The 20,679-nt window shown below is 46.8% G+C and overlaps 1 protein-coding gene across 1 annotated transcript in view; it reads right to left on the bottom strand.

Annotated features, from left to right (window-relative positions):
• The window catches only part of HK1 (hexokinase 1), a 38,430-nt gene extending 33,380 nt beyond the window's left edge, over positions 1-5,050 (bottom strand). The window contains exon 1 of the mRNA XM_062000987.1: positions 4,916-5,050. Coding sequence (XP_061856971.1) covers positions 4,916-4,978 — 63 coding nt within the window. The 5' untranslated portion in view covers positions 4,979-5,050. The remainder of the gene's footprint in view (positions 1-4,915) is intronic.
• Between the last annotated feature and the right edge of the window lie 15,629 nt (positions 5,051-20,679).

The raw sequence follows: 20,679 nt of genomic DNA, 5'->3' as shown, positions 1-20,679 counted from the left end.
TCCCACACATTCCAGCTCTGTTCCACTACCCTAGGTCCCGTGCCACCTCAATGGGCTGACAGCTATCTCACAATGAAAACCGCAGCCAGACACTGGTGTCAATTCACGTCATGAACAAAAACCTGGACAGGATGCACGCTCTCTGCAGCCCCAAATGCCGTGGGGGTGGATGCAGAGGCTGGTGTCAGGCTGAGCAGGAAGGTGCTCCCTCCACAGCAAACCCTGACATAGTTTGCTGCTTTTATTTTTAGCCAAGAGGACCAAGTCATGGTGCCAGAGCACAAGGCTATTCCCTTTTGAAGAAGGGGAAAAAAACCCCTTCTACTAAGGCTGAGCTGTCAGACGCCCACGCTACTGCTCGGAGGCCTGATTTCCCCAATCTCCCAGTGAAAGCTACACTAAACATCATTCACACAGTCAGACTTCGCCGTGTGATTAAAATAACTCCCTACAAAGCCCCGCCGCTGCATCCTCCTCCCCAAAACAGGGCTGAAGGATTCTCCCTCACCAATAGCCAGGTTGCAAATGCAGGTTTTGGTGTTTGCGCAGTCAGTTCACCCCCACCTCTGCTCCTGTGCTGCCCTCAGCAGCAAGGGAAAATGGGAGGGAGGGCTCTTTTTTCTCCTGTGACAAATCAGTGAGTGCCGTCAGTGCCCTTACATAACCGGGCTGGACCCTCCTGCAGGCAGGGAGCATCCCATCGCCTCCCCTCGCTGTGCGAGATTCACTGGGCGAGGAGGCAGGAGAGACGGGGACAGCCTCACTTGCAAATAAAAACTGCTTCTGTGTTTTACAGTTTCCAAAATTATAAAAAAAAAATAAAGGGAGGGGGTTTTCCTCTGAGGCAGGAAAAGGGTTAGTCAGTCTGACTGGGAAAAAGCACTGCTCTCCTGTGCTGGCAGCACAGGCAGCCCTCTGAGGGAAAATCCTCAGCAAATAGCCATAAATAACTGTCAGGGGGGAGCTGGAGGCTGGATTAGGGGATGGAGGTTTAATAACTCCCTGCTCCGCATGCAATAAAAGCCGATCAGGAAGCAAATCTCAGCCTTATCCGAAGGAAAGCAGTGGAGGGGCTGGCAGGGACAGAGATGGGAGCTGCCGGCAGAACCCAGCGCCCTGTTGGGGCTCCTGTGGCTGTGGGCCCGTGGCAGACAGATGCCAGCCTTTCCGGGGATGGCGGAGAGCAGGAGCAATTTCAGGCAGGCAGTTGTGTGGGCAGGGAGCAGGAATCGTTCCTTTATTTAGCTGCCACCTCAGAGCCACCCCTCCAGGAAGGGCATCTTCCCAGAGTGCCACTATGAGAGCCCTCCAAGAGCTCAATCAGTACTTGGATTTTTTTTTTCCTCTTAAAAAAAACACCAAGCCCTACAAACAGCCAGACAGAATCTGTGAGCAATTTTTAAAAATAGGATTTCATCATCTGAACCACATGCACATAATTTTTCTTAGTCACATAGGAAAGACACTTTTTTTGTACTTAGGGAAAAGAAGTTTCTGAAAATCCAGCCATTGCAGCAGCCTCCACGGGAAGTTGTGAATAATTGTAAGTGGATAATGAAACAGGCAGCACTGAGGGCTATTCCTTAAATGCATGCCTCGTTCCCCAGACACTGACAACAGTCAATGGTATCCAAGAGAGCACTCCCACAACAATTTCAGAAATCATTTGCACTTATTTTACTGACACAGACTTTGCACAAAAATCCTTCACCACATAAACATTTTCCTGCAGTACTCCGTATTCCTTTCAGCATCAGGAAGATTCATCAGAAGCCAAGGCATGTTAAAACAAGTAATTTAGACATCATGAAACTGTTTGTGCTTACTTACGATTTATCAGATTGGTTCCTAAAAAGCCTCTATACTGGCGAGTCACCACTACAAGGATTTTTTTTTTTTAATGCCAGTTGCTACATTTACATTCCATCACATTCTTTTCAAGGTTAAATGCCACTCTTGGATTGCAGGGTTTTTTTCTTTTCACAACAGGTAATATGTTCCCCTGACAGACAGAAATAGGCAACACCTAGAGGCTCCCTTTGCTGGGGCCAGCTACTGCAGGTACAAACCTGTTGGAAACAAAAGGTTCTCAAAGGCAGTTTTACAAAAGCTCTTCTACCCACAGGCCAGTGGCACAGATGCCAGGGACACTCCGTGATGCCCACATCCCTGAGGAGGGGATTCAGCCTTTTAGAGAAATCTGGGCTTTCCTCTGGCTTGTACAAAGTCCTCTGTCACAGCAAGAATGCTGAGCTCCTGCTCTGTCCCTGGAAGATCACAAACATTTAGGGAACAGATGTTTTCCAAGACATCTGGATAATTTATCCTACTCAGAGTAAACCCATGTGAGTATTTATATGATACAGGGCATCATACGTTGCTGTCTTGCTTCTGCACAGTAGGGTTACATGTAAATATCTGTAGATGTGGTTTCATCAGAAAATAGTCCCCTGGCAGGGGCTGCAGGGGCACAGCATTGTCAGCATAGCTGTGATCAACAGCCCACACCTTTGACACCACACATCCAACTCACGCAGTCCCCCTGCTTGTCATCTCAAAAAACATTCAAAAAACTGCAAATTTGAAAAAAAAAATACTCTCAATCTTAAGCAAAATCAGTAGGGAAGCACTAGTTCTTGGACTCAGGGTATTCTGAGGGCCTGAAACCACCATCTGTGCCCCTCAGCAGGGTTCCCACCACAGAAAGGCAGGGATAGGAATACAAAAAAAAGAAGGAAACAGGGTCACAAGGGAAAATGGATGTTCAGCCTTGGTGGAATGGAGACCCAGTAATGAATCCATCCCCAAATTCACCTCGTCAGTACTCTTAACCTTTTCACACCCTTCCTGTGACCCACAGCAGCATCCTCAAGGTGACCTGCCACCTGTGCCGCCAAATGCCGAGTTGATTGCTACTGTGGAGCAGCTAGGCAGATGCAAGGCCACCACGGCCAGGAGCCCCAAGGGACGGAGTGGTAAGCGAGGGGAACACCTTGGTCTGCAGCCCCCGTCCCCAAGCTGGGACCAGCAGAAAGTGCTGCTCTTCTGGAAGCAGAGTGGAGAGGGAGGGACTTGAAACGAAGCCATGTAGGCACGTATTCCCGTGAACGGCAGGCTGGAGCAAAAACCTTGCGAGCCGTGCGCTGAGATGGAGCACAGGCCCCTTTGCCCCATAGGGACCCAAGCAGTGGAGTCCACCAGGTCCCAGGGGCTGTGGGGCAGCAGAGCAGTGGGGCAGAGTCTGACTGCTGCAGAAACCCTCCCTAGAGGACAGACAAAAGAGAGGGGGCACAATACCCCTTCCAAAAGGATAAAAACAGGAAAAGATGTCTTATAGTCTCCAAAACCAGCAGCCCGCTTTTTGCTCTTTTTTATTTGCTCTTTTTTATTTGCTTTTTTTTAAATTCCTTTTCAGACAAAACCAGATTGATCCATACGAATGCTTTACAGCTCCCAGGCCAAACAATTTCCTCCCCTGTCAGACAATAGCAGCCTCATGATGCCAAACGGGTCTGCAGTAAATAACCCCTGAGAACACCACAGAGTTTCCCCCATGCCTGCATGCTTCCACCACATCTTCCCCACACCTCCTCTCTACAGCTCCTCAGCCAGCACGTACCCTTGTGCTTATCTGGGGTTTCTAAATATAACAGGCACAGCGAGCTAGAGAAGGCCTTACCCAGGCATGTATGCCTGGCCCCAGCAACACCACTCACAAATCCTCCAGGAAAAGAAAGGCCTGGGGGAAAGGGAGAACCGCATACGTGGGGCCAGAAGGTCCAGAACTCTGCAGACTGCACGCAGAACCACTGGGCAGCAAAGGAACAGGCCTAAACCACGGCAGGAGATGTGGAAAACATGGGGTGCTGCCTTGGGTTTCAACCAACAGGAGAACGGGCACAAGCGGAAGCTGAGGGGGCAGAAGGGATCATGCACACACAGGAGCTGAGATGCCCCCAGGCACGGCCTGAAGCCTAAAGGGAGGAGGTATTCTCCTCCCACTGGGACAAGCCCCGCGAGGACTACAAATGCTGTCATTGAGGCTTTCCTCCAAAATGTTCTAGGGATGCCTTGGGTGTGCGCCCAGCCACGTGCCTACGTGGGTCACACAGCACTGCCAGAGGAGGTGGCAGCGGGAAAGCCTCTGCCTCCTGACGTCAGCTCGGCTCTGTGATGGGGCTGGGGGTATTTGCAATTATTTAGCCATTCTGTGACTCCACGGGCCTCCGCTCCCCACAGCTCTGCAATATGCTCAGCCAGGACCTTAACTGCCATGTTTGTACGTATCCTGTGCTCTATACACGTTTCCTTGTGGCAGTGCTAAATCATAGGGCTATACCAACCCTACAGTAGCAGTCATCTAACGCTAAAAGAAAACAAAATAAGCCCATAGAAATACTACTTCTTTTTCAGCACAGCCGACAACCACTTCCTGTAAATTCAGGACCTGCAGTGACACATAATTCAAAAACTATCTGCTCTTTGCCTTCGTCACCCCCGTGCTGGAGTGACAGATGCCCACAGGCACCGTGGAGAAGAAGGGGAAGTCCCTCTCCGGGGCCGCTGGTGCCTCCCGAAAGCCTGAAAGGCCATCGCCACCCAGCTCACCGCCAAAGCCCCCAACTCCTGCCTCGCGTTGCCGAGCTCGGTGTCCGTGGCCTGACCCGCGAGCATCACGCACAGCCGGCAGCCCCCACCGCCCCGAACCCCGCTCCGCCCTCCGCCGGGGATGCTCTCGGGGGGCCGCCTGGCCCGCCTTAAAAAAACAGTTTATCCCCCTTTCTCCCGCAGCAGGGTCGCGGCGGGGACAAAGCAATGAAAACAATTAAATTAGATTTTTAAAAATAAGTAAATAAAAATCACAAAGCGGTGCGGGCGCGGCCGCAGCCCTCGGCCCGGGGGCATTTCCATCTACCTTTTTGACCTGATCCTCCTTCAGCTCCGTGAAGTAGTAGGCCAGGAGCTGTGCGGCGATCATCCTGCCGGCTGCAGCGGGCGGCTCCGTGCACGCAGCGATGCGGCGCCCGGCGAGCCGATGCGCTGCGGTGCGATGGGAGGGCACGGGAGGGGATGGGAGGGGACGGCCGCGCCGCCGCCGCAGCACCTCCCCTTCCTCCTCCTCCGCCTCCTCCGGCCCGGCCCGGCACCGCCCGCGGCCCAGCTCCCACCGCCCGAGAGGCCCGAAGCACTCAAGGGGTTATTTCTGGCAGGAAGAGGAAAAAGGAGGAGGAGGAAGGGGGCAATTCCCTGCCGTATCCCAAAGGGGCTTTTACGGCAGCCTCAGACACTGCTGAAGGCTCCTCGCTCCCCCCCTGAACTCTGCTTTACGGAAAGAGCAAACTGAAAAAATAACTACAACAACAACAAAAACCCCAAATCAGACGTGTTTTCAGAAGAGTCTCTGTGCTCAGGAATCTCTGAGAAAATAGCAAAACTGCAGGAACCTCTACTAACACTTGAGCATCCCCTACCACAAGTGGGACCCCAGCCTGGACCCCCCAGGCTGAGCTGCCAGGAGACTCACAGCTGGGCCCCAAAAAGCAGATACTTGCTTTGACAGAATGTGGGGACCCCACATTCCTATTCCATCGAGAAAATCCTCACATCAGATACACTGACAGGCAGGAGCTGTCCTCGCCACATTTTTGCCACATTGAGGTGTGTTCCCCCACCACTGTGAAGCCTCTGAGGCTCCACATCCACATAGCAAAGCGAGGCGATGCTCCTCCAAAAGCCCTGTCCCTGTCATTCCTCAGGGACAGGAACACACACCCATGCAAACAGTGATGATGCTGGAGGCATGATTCGCATAGAGATTGTCTACCAAAGTCCAACTGATTAAAAACCTGTTTCTTGAGTTTCCAGCTTCCTTTTCAGTGCTGCTTTAATTAACTGGTTTCACTGGCCAAAACCAAGAGCTGCTTTGGCAGGCACATCCTCCTTTGGACTGCAGGCAGGGTGGGCAGGATTTCCTTCTCCTCCTCACCATATTAGCTGTAAGTTCTTTCTCAGCAAGCTTTTCACTGATGGGCATGTGTTCCTCCTGCTCATCTGTCTGGCAAGCGCAGGAGCAGCCACGGCTGCGCTCCCCGGGGCAGGAGGGCTGCATGGGGGCAGGCACCGCAGCATTGCCCCGCAACTGGGCACAGCAGGAGCTGGATGGCAGCATCTCAACAGCATCTGCCAACATTACCCAACCCCTCGCACAGCCTGGCCAAGCTCTCACCAGATGCAATTCACTGCTCAGCCATGCTCCTCTTCTTCTGACAGTTAGGAACTATCTTTAATTGCCAACCCAGGCTTGCTCCTGTTTTAGACCTGTCCATCAGCTCCTAAACCCGGTCATTCAGCTAAAATTGCCCTCCTCGCTCTTGGGTGTTTGCTTTCTATAAATACAAAGGAAAGTAACCATATCCATCCTCATTTTTTGCTTTGCTAGGTAAGACAGACCTAGCTCTTTTTTGGTCCCTGAAAAGCCTGGGCTGGTTTAGTAGCCTGTTTCCACACTTGCTCCAGCCTGAACTCATCTCTTTTAAACATAGCAGCTAAACTCAAGTAGGTTACTCCAGAGAAGGCCAAACCCCTGTGCTGACATTCACAGTTCTCCTGCTGGAAATATGTCACCAAATCCCTTTCCATTAACAAGCACAAACACTGAGGTTCCTGAGCTAAACCAGGACACCAAGATCCCTACATGCCATCAGCCATAAACACAGGAGACCTTTCACTCTACACCAAGAAACACTGCTATTGCTGCTTCTCCAGCACGTCCAGTGGCATCCCTGGTGTTGGAGATGCCCTCACCAAAAAGCTGCACTGTAGGAGCCCAGATCAAAATTTCAAAGCAAAAAAGTTGCTTTCTGTATGTGTGTGCATTTACATTTGCCTTTTCCTGCTGTATAAACACAGCTTCGCACTGCTCAATACTTCTCAGGCCCTGTGTTCACAGAGCTGCCTCTACACGAGAGGTTTACAAGCCTTACTCTTTATCCCCTCCAGCTCACACACCTAAACTCCACCTAAACACATGGTGCTCCCCTCAGTTGCCTTGCTGCTGCAATGCTTACTCAGTTAAAACACTTAAACACAAGCTCTATGTGTAGTGAAAATAAAACACACACATCAAACCCCCAAATAAATTACAGAATAAAGTATACATATAAGCAGGAGATGGTTTGCATGACAAAGTCAAAAGCAATTAAGGGACTGTTAAACAAGTATTCCAAATAATTAGGTTTGTTTTCAGTTGCTGAGCATGGCATTTGGGGGAAAAAAAAGGTACTTTACAACCTAAAAGCCATTAGAGAAAAAAATATCAGTCCATCCAAGGCAAAACAGCTGCAGTGTTTAAATATTTAGTATCTTTAAACTGCTTCTTACAAGGATAAGTAAGAGCACATGGCCAGCTTTGATGCTGTAACCAGTGCTGGGATGAATGAACTTTCCTCCTACCGGAGCGCTGGAAGGACAGCTGACTATCCCAATGGACACCTAAACCACCGGCAAGCCCTCTTTACATTGCCAGGCCAGCAGCAGGCACACACAGGTGTTACTTTGGGGAGGCCCAGGAAGAGCTGTGCACAAGTTGCCTGGCACAACCAACTGGCTCTGCATCTCCACAGAAGGAGAAGGCGGCCTCTGCAAGTCTCTCATACCTTCTTAACATCCAGTCCTGGCTTTTCCCTTCTGCTTTACTGGAAGAGATCAATTCAGCAGCCAATTAATTAGCAGCACCAAATGTACACCACCAGGCATCCAGCAGGCTATTTTGAAAGCCACTGTGCTTTTAAGACAAAGTGCTAGAGGCTGAAGGTGACACCTGATGACTTGCAGCTATTTTGATTGTGCTCTAATCTTATTGTCCAGCTTTAACTGTACTGTAGTGTTTCAACTGACTGAAGTAATTCAGTGCATCAGTTCTCTTGAGTGCCTTTTTCTTTTTCCTCCTGCTTTGCCTATTTCTTCAGTAAATGTTTGCTGCTGTATAGAAATTTGTGTTCAGATTTGCCTCCTGTGTAACAGGGACTTTGGTTTTAATCATGTCCATCACATAGGTTTGATGCTCTCAGTTGCTAGATGCTTTATACCTTTGTAGGGAAACAATGAAGTTTTAGTTGTGCTTGTTGTGCTAAGTGTCTGAAAAATGATCAGTCCATTTTTAACCACACTGCATTTCTCTTTTATGATACTTAAAGCATGGTGACAGAAAGCACTACCTCTAAGGAACAATAAGTTTCCAGTTCATGACAGCAAAAGGGAATTTTTAAGTAGCCCTTTGAAGCTCCCATGCCAGGGTAGGAAACCGTGTGTTTGCACAGAATGAATCACTGTGCATTTGTGCTGAACATAGTGCTGAAGCTACTAAGAAAACCTAAAAGCAGCAGAGATATTGATTTGATAAGCAGTTCAGCCGAATGAGGTTAAATGCATTATGCAAGTTCACCTTGCCAGGAGGCACAGCAAGCAGGCACTGCCATATAGGCAGCCACTGTGCTTTAGCTCATGTTTCCCCTGTTAAGAAACAAGATTATAAACAGCTTGAGGTGAGCTGGTTCCATGCTCAGGAAAGGCCACACCATGAGCAGAAAGGAGCATGCACTTAGAAAGTGGGTTTTATGCTCATGGTACAGCACACCAGGAGTGTGTTTCCAAGATGAGCATTTCCTCTGGGAAACTGGAACCTGGCAGCAGACCAGCAGAAGGGCTGGCCAGGCTCGCTGTGCCTCACCCAGCTAACCACTGCCGTGCCGCTGCAGGTTTTGCCTGCACCCAAACGCTAGCGGGGCTTGAAGCCAGGGACTGCATGAGACATTTGGGCTCTGCACTAAGTGTGGCCAGACAGAAGCTTGCCAACTCTGGCCCCAGCTCAGCAGGGCCTTGTTCTCCAGCCCTCTGTTGCCCACGGCTAACGGCTGCCTAACAGGTGAGGTTTCTTTTTCATTTATAACTTATTTTTCTATTAATTTTGTGATACACAAGTAAATATTTTTCTGTTACCAAAATTACAATCTATAATGGAATTCAGATAATTGAATGAAGAGGCTAGCAGCATTTTCTGTGCCTGGCCATGCATACAGAGCCTTGGGCAGCCACACACACGCCGCTGTTATCACGTGCCACAGCGGCAGGCAGGGACACAGCACGCACGGCTCTGTGCCCAGCCCCAGCACTGCCCTCATCGGGTCTCCCAGGGAGGGGACAGTATGCAGAGTTCATGCAATGTTGGAGATCATGCAAGAAATCATCCCTAGGTTTTGTCCTCTGCCTCTCAAGAGGGCTGCCACAGCAGCCAGCTGTGTTTTAGGCGTAAAGAGTAACAAGAGATTCTGCCCTGAGTGTTTGAGGGCCAAATGACACTATGCAGGGCTATAGCTTTCAAGACTTAAATCCCAGTGACCTCCAAAGACAAGGCAGTGCTGCTGTTAGCTGCATACTACTCAGCTAAGGATCGCTAATGGCCACATCTAGTCTGTGGCCATGATAAGAGGAGAGTGAAGAAGGAAGCAAATCCAGCAAAGGAAGAGCATTGTCTACTAGTTCACATGGGAACAGAGACTCCTGGGGCAGATGGAGACGTTCCTTGTCTCAGCTCCCCACATCTGAGCATCAGGCAGCTGTGTTTGCTTTTATTTCTTTAAAGTAGTTGCTGTTCTTCAGCAGAGGGATGTAGAGAATGTGACCCTTGCAAACCCAAGAGATGCAAACCAGAAAGCAAAACACACAAGCCCGAAATCCATGGCTTATGATAAAGCCTGCTGTTTGGGAGGCCTGGCTGATGATTTTTGTTTGTTTTTACCCTCTTGGTGATGGCAAGCTTCATTAAATTGAGGGCACACCCAAATTACTACCTCTTTACTTGGTACTTCCAGAAGATAGGGGCTGCACAAGCTATGCTGAAAAGCACTTTCCTACCTAACTCCTCCTGTAAGTGGAGAAAAGAGGAGAGAGCTCCCAGGAGTCACACAGCCACAAACCTGAATACCTAGCTCCCGCACAGCACAGCAGAACCACTCAATGCAGCTGAGGAAGTTGCTTCAACTTCTGAGTTCTTCAGTGGTTTCTTGTGTAGTGTTTCAAGACACAAAAAGACACGAGAGGGCACTAAAGGCAGTAGCACTGGAGTGCAATGACTTGCAGGGAGGATGAGCATCACTGTTTGTATCCAAGCCTCCTCCATTGCCTAGAGATGAAGTGGGATGAGGAGAGATGTTTCCTCACTGTACAGAAAGGAACTTACTCTCTGACACTTTATGATGTTTAAAAGCAGCTGGGAACGCGAAATACTGTCCTATGATGGATTCATTCCCCATAGCAGAGTATGTGACAGCTCCAACATGCAGCAGCTATAGCAGAGAGGCACCTTTCTCACAGCACCATCTCCCCCATGCCATAGGCAACTCCAAATGCAGCATGTGGACTAACTGGGAGAGACAATCTATACTGAAATGCTTTTTGGATGATTAACAGGCATCTTACTCTGCCCACAGAAGGGTCCCCAAGTCATGCTGACATGTCTAGATCAGTGATAGCTCTGGAAGGCACAGGCACCAAGTTTGTGTTCATCCACATTGCCAGCAGCCTTTTGCCATTGCGTATTGATCCCAACCAAGGAAGTGGGTCAAAGTGGGAAGTTAACGCTATGTCAAGTTAACAGTAAGCAGCCAACACAAAATACGATGCATTCCTGACCATGCAAGATTCTGGATCTTGTATTAATGTAAGTTACAATAAATTAAGTCCAGAGGTTTTCCAACCACCGTGGCTCTCTAACAGAGATCCAGACTGCTTACATCCCTGGGCACTTTGCATGCAAATCCACCTCCCTTTGCTCTTCCCTTACAGGCTAAAATAAAAGTTTAGTCCATCCAGACCCATCTCTCTCTTCTTTCCCCTCCTGCCCTGAGCATTCACCACAACTTCTCTCTCCCCAGTGACAGAATTACAAAACCATTCCAGTTTGCAGATTCAACTTGGGGCCCTGCATTAGTTTAACTATTTTTTTCCCATTGAGGTGAGAACTGCTGCATTAAGCAACTCCTTTTTCTAGTGCATTGGTAGTAAATCACTACTGCAGATAATATACATATAGACCATACACACACACACACACATGTATATATATACATACATATATATATGTATATGCACACAGAAGCATATCAGCAAACTCAGTTTATAAGGCAAAGGAAAGTGGTGTTGTGGTGATGAACCTGATGTCAATGAGTTGTCTTTCCTGACCAGGAGTCAGGCATTTGTTTAATTTCATAAAAGCTCTCTTGACTCTAGCAAAGTGAAATGCGTACAAGTGCAGATTTCTGATGCTCCACTAAATTTCCATTGCTAATAAAAAATGTTAAAAGAAACAATGCTGAAAAATGGGTAAAACATGGAGTGCAAACTGGTTCAAAACTTCAGAAGTCAAGGGAAAAATGTGAAGTATTTGCAGTTGCCATTCAATTAAAATCTTTTATCTTGAGAAGAGACAGTTATGTCTGCATAACCACTGATTCACTGAAGTGATGAGGCAGTTGCAATTGTTTAATGAAGGAAAATAGAACCTCATTTATTGTGCTACATAGAAGGAGCTTTCCTAAGTTTGCTTTTAGCTTCTTGCAGATGAGAGTGAGTTCAGCTCAAAAACATCTACTGTGTGTGAAAACTTAGAAAAACAAAGCCAATTCTTCATCCTTACAAAAAGGTTTGCTGGTTAACCTCCATCACACAGCTTATTTCTGTGCACTGGTATGTACCATCCCAAGAAGGTTTGACAAGCAGAGTCTGAATCAGCGCCCTTTAATTATAATGTGTCTTTGCTATGCAAGCAGTAAAACCATAACAAGAGCTTGTAGTCTAAAGGACCTTCTCTTCTCTTTTGTCTATCCAGTAACAACCAGTTGAAAACAAAGCAATACCTTCAACTCAGGTTATGAGGCCAGTTTCCAGTAAGTATACACCTTTCTTCTTGATCCAGCACTTGATGCTAGTGAAAAATCAGTTTGTGCTGTGAGCCCCAAACCCACAATAGTGCAGATGTTCACTGCAGAGGCTTTAGGGTTGTGCTCCTTTTCCAGCGAGAACCAGTGTAAGAGACTCTCCTCCCAGGCCAGGTTAATATCTTCACAGTACAGAGCTCTCCCCAGTACAAAGCTAATGACCCCTCACTCTTTAGCCCTGAAGGAGTGCAAAGCAGGTACTTACTTTGCACAACGGGGAGCACCAGTAGCCAGGCATGTCCAGGGTGTTCAGCTCCTTACACGTGGCCATAACAGGAGCACCTCTTGCCACGTCACATTGTCATCACAGGGGGCTGTCAACAAGAAAGGAGGCAGAATTGTAGGTTTTCACATCTCCCCCTCACCCCAACCTCAAGATGCCTGTGAAAACCATACACCTCACAGACAGGTGCTCTATTAAAAAGTCATCCAGCAGCTGGGATACAGCAGACACAGACATATGGTTATCATGACCCTAAAGGAGAAAGGAAATTGAAGGCATGTAGGCTATAGACCACAAGCATGACCTAGAATAATGCTGGAAATGGGAAATGTATTGGCAAGCACCAGCCTTTGCATGGCTGCAAGCTAGACTGGCACCATGGGATTCTTGTGACAGACACCAGACTTGCAGCTGAGCATCATCCAGGAAGAACTCCAGGTTTTGAGCAGCTCTGTGACTATGATGATACCATTTTCTTGCCAAAGTCCAAATTTGTCTCACCAGAGACTGGAGCCAGGTGCAAATGGCACCTCCAAGCAAATTTTTGACTTCTACAAATGTACAGGCTGTTGTCACGAAACATTACAAGTTAGAGTAAAAAACTTAACAAGGTCAGTCCCAGCCACGTCATGAGGCATCCACACAGCCTCTTTGGGGTCCTCTCCTTTCCCCATTCCAACGTTTGCTCCCTCAAGCCACTCTGGCTCTCTCAGGTCTTTCCCAGGTGTACAGAGTGCTTGCCCACAGAGCTGAAGGATCACTATGAGGAGGGGCTGGGACTGCCTCGAGATGGACTTTCCCTGTGGGAAGATTGTGTTGAGGCAGATATCCATACTGGTGAATACTGGTGCATAATCCTTCTGTGCTAGGGAAAGTGTTTTAATTTTGTCTTTGTTTCTCAACATCCAAAGCTAATTTAACTAATTTTCCCCAAAGGGAGGCTGTTTTGCCTGTCATAGTGACCGGTGAGTGATCTCCCATCCCTCCTGCTGAGGAAGGGGAGTGAGAGTGGCTGGGCAGGCCTCAGGTAGTCAGCCACAGACAACTCACCATACCAGGTCAAATACAGATCTCTTGTACATTCTGGATCCCGATTTGCATTCTCAGATTTTCACACACAGGAGCAGTAGAGGGGAATAAATGTTTTTCAATAATTCACATACATGTCAGAAAGAAAATTCTTATTTTAATTAAATGGGTTTCTCCATTCCTCTGACTCATTCCTGGTAGTAAACCTGAGAGTCTGGCTTCACAACATAGCTACAAGAGTGATGGAGAATCACTGTTGTTAAAATTTAAAACAAGACGTTTTCCTGGTCATCTCGGTGCTTTAAATGGGTGATGCAGATCTCTGGGCTTCCCAGGCAACAGCTCTGGCACTGGATTTCAGCAGGGCTTCCCAGTACTCACTGCAGTAACACACATAACCCCATCCTGCTTGTCTCACCTTTCCTTCCCTGAGGATTCTATCATTTTTGTCAAAGTAAAAGTATCCTCACAGAAGCTCTGATATGTGAAGCCACTCTGACGCATCCCCTTGTAGCTCCTTTGACGCTGCTACTACTTCACCAGTCCCACGTGGGACCTGATCCAGCACCAACAGACCTACACTCTTGCTCAGAGCATCTCTGTCTCCCAGCAGGGTTACAGATAGTTCTTTGACATTTGACATCAAAGCAAACGTTAATCACAGCTTTTATCTATACCCACGTTTTGGACAGATAATGGCAACAACAGTCTGTGGCTGTCAGTCAACATTTAAGACTCAGAAATACCCTCAGCTGTTTTATCATCTGCCCTTAACATCAGATGCTACCAACTCAGGTCACCAGCCTGAAGCCGTCAGAATGCAGGTAAAGGAATAGAGGAGGAGGTCTCATGCTTTTCAGCATCAGCCCGGTCGGCACCTTCCTTCTCCCTGTACAGCAGCGTCATTACATGTGGTTTAACAGATGCTGTCCTGAGTGGTGGGATGAGCACACTCCTTGCAGAGCTTTGGCAGCACCCCAAGTACCCTCAGTGGATTTTTTTGCCCCGTCCTGCAGCACTGCATATTCAAAACAACAGGATTCAACTTGGACTCCTTAAACCTTGACTAGTGCTGGGACAATAAATCCAAACGATCTCCAACTCAAAAGCGGAATTTGCTTAAAAATAAAACTGAAGTTTTCACATACCCTTGGTTTTATCTGGAGAGCAGTCTGGACAGTAAGACACAACCAGCAGCAAACAGGATCCCAAATATATTTAAAGAGCAAAAGCCTCTCTGCAGTCGTGTGACGATGTTGCTTCACTTGGATCTGCTTTCCAAACACTTACACAGCACCCCCTTCCAATCACAACATGCCACTTTGAAATGCCAGTACTACTTAGCTCCTGAGTCTATTAGACCATGAAGCAATAAACCCAGAGAAACAAAATAACCCAGATACCTACTGTAGCACCCAGTTGAATTGACAGGTGTTATCCCAAGGGCTCCGTGGCAAAAGCATCCTCAGAAATGCCATACCTCGACCTTTGCACAACAGGCGTCATGAAGCTGATCTCCAAAAACCGTAGTGTCTTCCTTTAGGTGCTGATATTAACTATAGCCCTTCGTTTCTTTGCACTCAAGGTTTCTCCCTGTCAGCTTTCTGGCATTTGCCAGCGTGGCGCACGCTTTACTGGGCAGATATTGAGCTGCAAATTCCTTCATACTTCTCTATCCACAGCATTCTGCAGCTAAAGCGCTAGCTGGCCAGCAGATGAAAATGCCACTTACTGCTTATTCCTGCTGCAGTTTGTTGAATTAAAACCTCTTTGTTTGCAAGCTGTAAACAAATTCTTCTTAATCTTTCAATAAAAAATGTCAATTATGCTGCCTAACAATGTAACTTCACTGTGATGAAAGAAGGCATTGCTATTGCTCTAATCGTGATAACGTATCAGCTGCTTTTAGAGTCAATTCCTTTTTGTGCAAAATTTAATGACCACGCAATTATTCAAATTTCAGACTAACAGACTGGGCTTTAGACCTACAGCACTGCTCCCTTGTTCTGAAAACATACACTTGAAAGCAACACAAAAGTCTCCAGGGCTGAATTTCCGAGTTCAGAACTCCAAACACCTTTAGAGTTCACTCGGCCCAGCCGGACCCAGGCCCAGGTTAAACGCAGCTACTTCATTGGCGAGCCAAGGAGAGAAGCCAGATCCTCAGCACACTATCGCAGGCGCCTCTCAGGCCCGTGGCTTTCATTCGCCTTCCCTGGGAGCCGTGTTTATGCCCAGCTTCCTCGCCTCTCTCTGCTTCCAGTGCATTTCCTGCAGAATCGCTGGCCACAGCAGATGTGCCCTTCAGGCATTCAAACTTTTTTTTTTCTCATGCCAGTATTTATCCCATTTGTTTCCAGAATCAGCTGCAGCTCCCAAATCAGCGTCCGTAACTTTCCGCTTTGAAGTATTCAGGACATGCCTGCTGGGAAAGCATCTTCCTTGTTTACCTGCTCAGACCCTCACAGGCTTCCCCTCTCCCTGCCCTCCCACCATCCATTTTCTCCTCCTGCAGAGAGCTCCAGTCTACGCCCAAGTTGTCCATCACCAGCTCGTCTGCTCCATTAACCGCTTACATCCCAACAGCCACTCTTGCCATCCTAACAATGCTTTATTTACACTTTCATGCAGCACAGCCAGAGGCAGCTGCTGCCCCAGCCTCTCAGCTCACCCCATAATGTGCCTTCTCCCACTTCTGAGGGACTCCCCATGCTAAACTCAGCCCCACAGGTCTCATCTCCTCCACATCTCCCTGCACTCCAACTCTCTGTGGCAGCGGGGGACAGCCTTTTCTTATTCCCAGGAGGGGATGTAGCCTGCAGCAATGAGGGCAGTCCTCTGCAGTGGCCTCGCAGGCAGGGATGCCAGTGCCACAGCTAAACAGATGGCCCAGCATCACCATATGATTTGGCACTGGCCAAGCCATTTCCCTATAGGAATGGGGACTACCCAGGTGCACAGAAACTTTTGGCAAGCCAAATCTCCAAACAGCAAGCAGCAAATTAAGAACAACAAAAACAGCTTTCCAGAAAAGTAAATTGAATCAACAACACTGGTGGTTTTGATAATTGAACCCTGATAGTTCTGAAATGCCTGAGGCTGAGCGCTCCATCTCACCTCTGAGTCCATAGAAAATGGATGCCATTGCCTCCCTCTGTTTTATTATGCTGCCCACAGAACAACAACAAAATTAACCAGTTAGTTACGTCCTTGAATAGCCCTTGGTTTTAAGATGTCACACCTTGCATTGCTGTCATACCTTTTTCCCACTATTCTGACTTACTTTAAAGCTGTTCTGATATGTGATAACAAATTTCTGGGGAAGCTCTGACTGTCAATGTACCACACATATCTCTCCCCTCTTCTCCAAAGGGCCTTTATCCTTCCCAACAAAAGGAGAAAAGAACATATAGTGATAGTGAAACAGTCTCAGTCTCCCTCCTCTCTTTTTGCTTGTTTTTAAAATGTAGCTTTGGTTTGGTTTTTGTTTGGTTTTAACTTTTGCTTTTCTAGAGAAAAATAAGAATTTGAGGGTCTGGAGTTTTGGGGGGGGGGTATGTTGTTTTTTTTTCTAAACAGCATTCAGGGAAGATTAAGGATGAAAGGACTTGGGGCTGTTTAGTCTGGAGAAGAGGAGACTGAGAGGAGATCTTATTAACATTTACAAATATCTAAATGGTGGGTGTCAGGAGATTGGGACATCCCTTTTTCCTATAGTAGCTAGCAACAGGACAAGGGGTAATGGGATGAAGCTGGAACACAAAAAGTTCCACTTAAATATAAGAAAAACTGTCACTGTGAGGGTGAGGGAGCCCTGGCACAGGCTGCCCAGAGGGGGTGTGGAGTCTCCTTCCTTGGAGGTCTTCAAGACGCGCCTGGACGTGTTCCTATGTGACCTCATCTAGGTGACCCTGCTTCTGCAGGGGGGTTGGACTAGATGATCTCTAAAGGTCCCTTCCAACCCCCACCAGTCTATGATTCTCTGATTCTATGACTTTCTTTCACTCCTTCCAGCAAGTTCTTGCTTGCTGAGATTCCCCAGCACTTGGGTCTTCGACTCCTGCCCAGGACACCGCCAGGCTGGAGCCCTTCATCTGTTTTCCTGTAGCCAATTCCTTGTGCCAGTGGCAAGGGTTTTCTGAAGGAACCCATGTTTACGAGGTTTCTTACAAAATCTGTTCTCTCTTCACAGCATCCAGCTTTTACTGTCTCTAGGGGCTCTTGGGCCGCAGAAGACCCTCAGACACAGAGCGCAGAAGAAGCGTGAGTCTGGGTAGGGAAGGAGCTGGTATCTGGAGGACATTAAAATGCAACAAGATCAAAATCATATTGGCATTTTCCTCTCAGATAGACACGACTCATCATGTTTCCAGCATCTTCAGTGTGCACCTGCAATGTGATAGTATCAATGAGAGAAGGGAAAGCATTCATTAAATTTTTAGTGGTTTTACATCTTGCTTTACATCAGCTTTACAGAGTGGATGGAGTGCTGGCACAAAGCAGACATCTGATTTCCCTTCCCACTCTCACTCCAACAGGCTGTCCATACTCATGCACAGGAATATGTCTCTTTTTATTATTACTTTAAAGTATATATATAGATTACTTGACAAACTACCCACTTGACAAGTCTGAGAAATGCTCTGGGCAAACCTTGAATGATAGGCCAAGGCAGCAGAGGTCCTTTGTAGAGAAACTCTAAGCTTACCTATAGTTGGATAACATTCACAGTGTCTGTCTCCCTCCCTCCCCTCCTGCTACAGTGACCCTGTATCCGAGCCCCCCCAAACAAAAGCCAGCTCTTTTCACCAAAGGTGAAGAAACCAATCAAACCAATACTTTCATTTCAGTATTACCTACCTTTCACCCTCAAACTCCTTTACACTAATCTGCTAATCCCATATAATATTGACTTCCCAAGAGGGAGATTATGCTAATCAGGATTTCTGAAGGATTTACACATGATCCTATATTTACTTTTTAACTTTGTCACAGTGATAAAGGGAATATGTCACCACCCAGCTACTACTGCATTTTCACTGGATTATGTGTCAAGTACCAGTGCTGTCCAAATCTATAGCCACCAAAATCTCTCTCTAGCAGGCAAACTAACACATTTAGGATCCTCTTTTTTCCCCCTAGATGAAAAGGTAACTGTACCCATCTACTGGGAGTTTCTGAAAACCACAAACCTTAGTACCTCCACCCAGTAATACTTCTACTACACCTGTGATCTAAAGATCTTTCAACTTTCCAAATCAAATATATGACCTAGATCTGAAGAGGGATGTTCATGTCTTTAAGAAGCATGAAAACAAAATCAGGAAATTCAAGAAGTATTAAACATATTGACTGGAAGGAGGAGCCACAAAACACACAGAAATGAAGCATCACAAAGCTATTCAAAAAGCAGTAAAAAAGCACATCTGAGATGTGAAAACAGAAGAATAACATTTTATCTTAATTTGACTAACAACTTCAAGTGATAAATTGTACTGTGTATTTTTCAGCATATGGTATGCTGTGTTACATTTAATAGGAAATCTCTACTTTTATTTTAAGGTAGATTTGCTTTAAACTGAATCGCCACATGTGATGTGCAGACAAAGGTTTTGGTTCAGCAGCCTAAAATCTATACAAGTGAGACTGCAAGTTTGCAACAGTCCTTGAGTTTCCACATGTCGACATAATGCATTGATGCTGCATCATTATCCAGACAGAGAATGTTCTAGTTTAGTCAGCTGAAGCATCAGTGTGTTTATGGAATCCCTGGGAAACTCCAAGTGAAGTCTGTAGACACGGTAAAATCCCACAGCAGCTTTCTCCTGGGCTGCCCAGAGACTCCTTGCTCATTCTCTTTCAGAAAGCAGCAGCCTCCTCAGCTTGGATGTCAGCTCCCTGCCTGGCAGATGTGTATCAGGGATGTGTGGGAGCTGCTTGTCTCCAGGGCAAGCCAGCAGTCTGTATAAAAGGCAAGAATGTGCAGGTACTGGGCCTTGGCAACCTCAACAAGAGCCATAGGTCAGCAAGCACTTTGTAAGCAATTTCAGGTTCATGTGATCAGATTCCATGACACCTACAGACTCATTGGAAAAAAAAATGCAGATACACAAAAAATACTATTGTGTGGGCCTAATCTGCTGCAGAAAAGGAATAACTGCAGCTGAGATATAGTCTGACTCTGGGCAAACATTTCATTTCCAAAAAGGACTAAAAAGAAAAATCAAAACCATAAAGGATTTATTTCTAAATTTAAATCAAGGATCCATGCAAGGAGGTTACTTTGTTTTGTTACTGATTTGCATTCCAATTGTGCAGAATAAAATTCAGAATAAAAGTGCAAAAGATACTCTGCACCATACTCACACGGTCACTCTGGGGCAAGTGCACATCACCTCAGTTCAGATATACAGGCACATATTTCACCCACAGATGCATTTTTGCAGATTTTCATAATCCACCCTCCCAAAAGGACCCAAAACTACAAAGATGTGCAAGATCTCAAATTGCTGAGGTGAGAAACAGCCAAAGAAGAGCTATTCCAGGCTATTTCTAAGCCTCATGTAGCCCCAAGACCTGTTTTGGTGTTTTTTTCTTCTGTACCCAGGTCCTCCAAATTTAGCCAGTTCATGACCAGGAAACAAATATCTGTTCCAAATAACTCTGCCCCTGCTGCATAGCAAGCTTTGGATTCTGTAGCTCAGTGGATTCGGAAATATAAAGAAAATATGAAGTTTCTTGACAAAAGGGGGAAAACATTAAATGTAATATGAATTCACAACTTGTCTCTTCCTATTTGCTCAGTATAGTGAGCTTGGCACCGTGGGGAACTCCTTCAGAAGTGTTATTTCCAAGTACTCTCTTCTACCCATCCAGTGACACTGACACAGACACAGCTGTTGATGTATTTCTTTTAAAAACTATAAAACCAGGAACAATGTACAGCTTCAAATATTCAATTTGCCACTGCTGAATTTAAACATGTCAGCCTTGTTACAGATTATTACATCCACCCAACTGCTTATCCCCCTGCACAATAGTTACTTTTGACCTAACTAGGCCTAAAGCACATTTCTAGGCCTCACTTGCTGCTGTCATCCTGAAAGAAGAGAGGACTGAAGGAGATACAGAATTACTTGTGAAGAGAGAATAGCAGACTGCAGATTTGCTTCTTCTCTGTTTCACATCAGTGTTTGTTTATTCTGAGATGGGTAAATCAGGTGAGAGACATTTGCTCACAAGAGGGCATGGGATCTATCTGCAAGCAACCTTCATAGTAACTGCAGTGCTGCTGGGTACTGTCATAGACAGGTTTAAAGAAATCTCCCACTTGTCTGCATGTTCTTCCCACAACTCAGAACAGACACTAGACAGAGAATCAAAGGCTTACAGCACCACAGATTTATTTACAACAGGCTACAGACAGGCAAAGCA

The sequence above is a fragment of the Colius striatus genome, chromosome 8 (assembly GCF_028858725.1).
Source record: "Colius striatus isolate bColStr4 chromosome 8, bColStr4.1.hap1, whole genome shotgun sequence".
NCBI lineage: Eukaryota > Metazoa > Chordata > Aves > Coliiformes > Coliidae > Colius > Colius striatus.
This window is presented reverse-complemented; position numbering and strand designations above follow the sequence as displayed.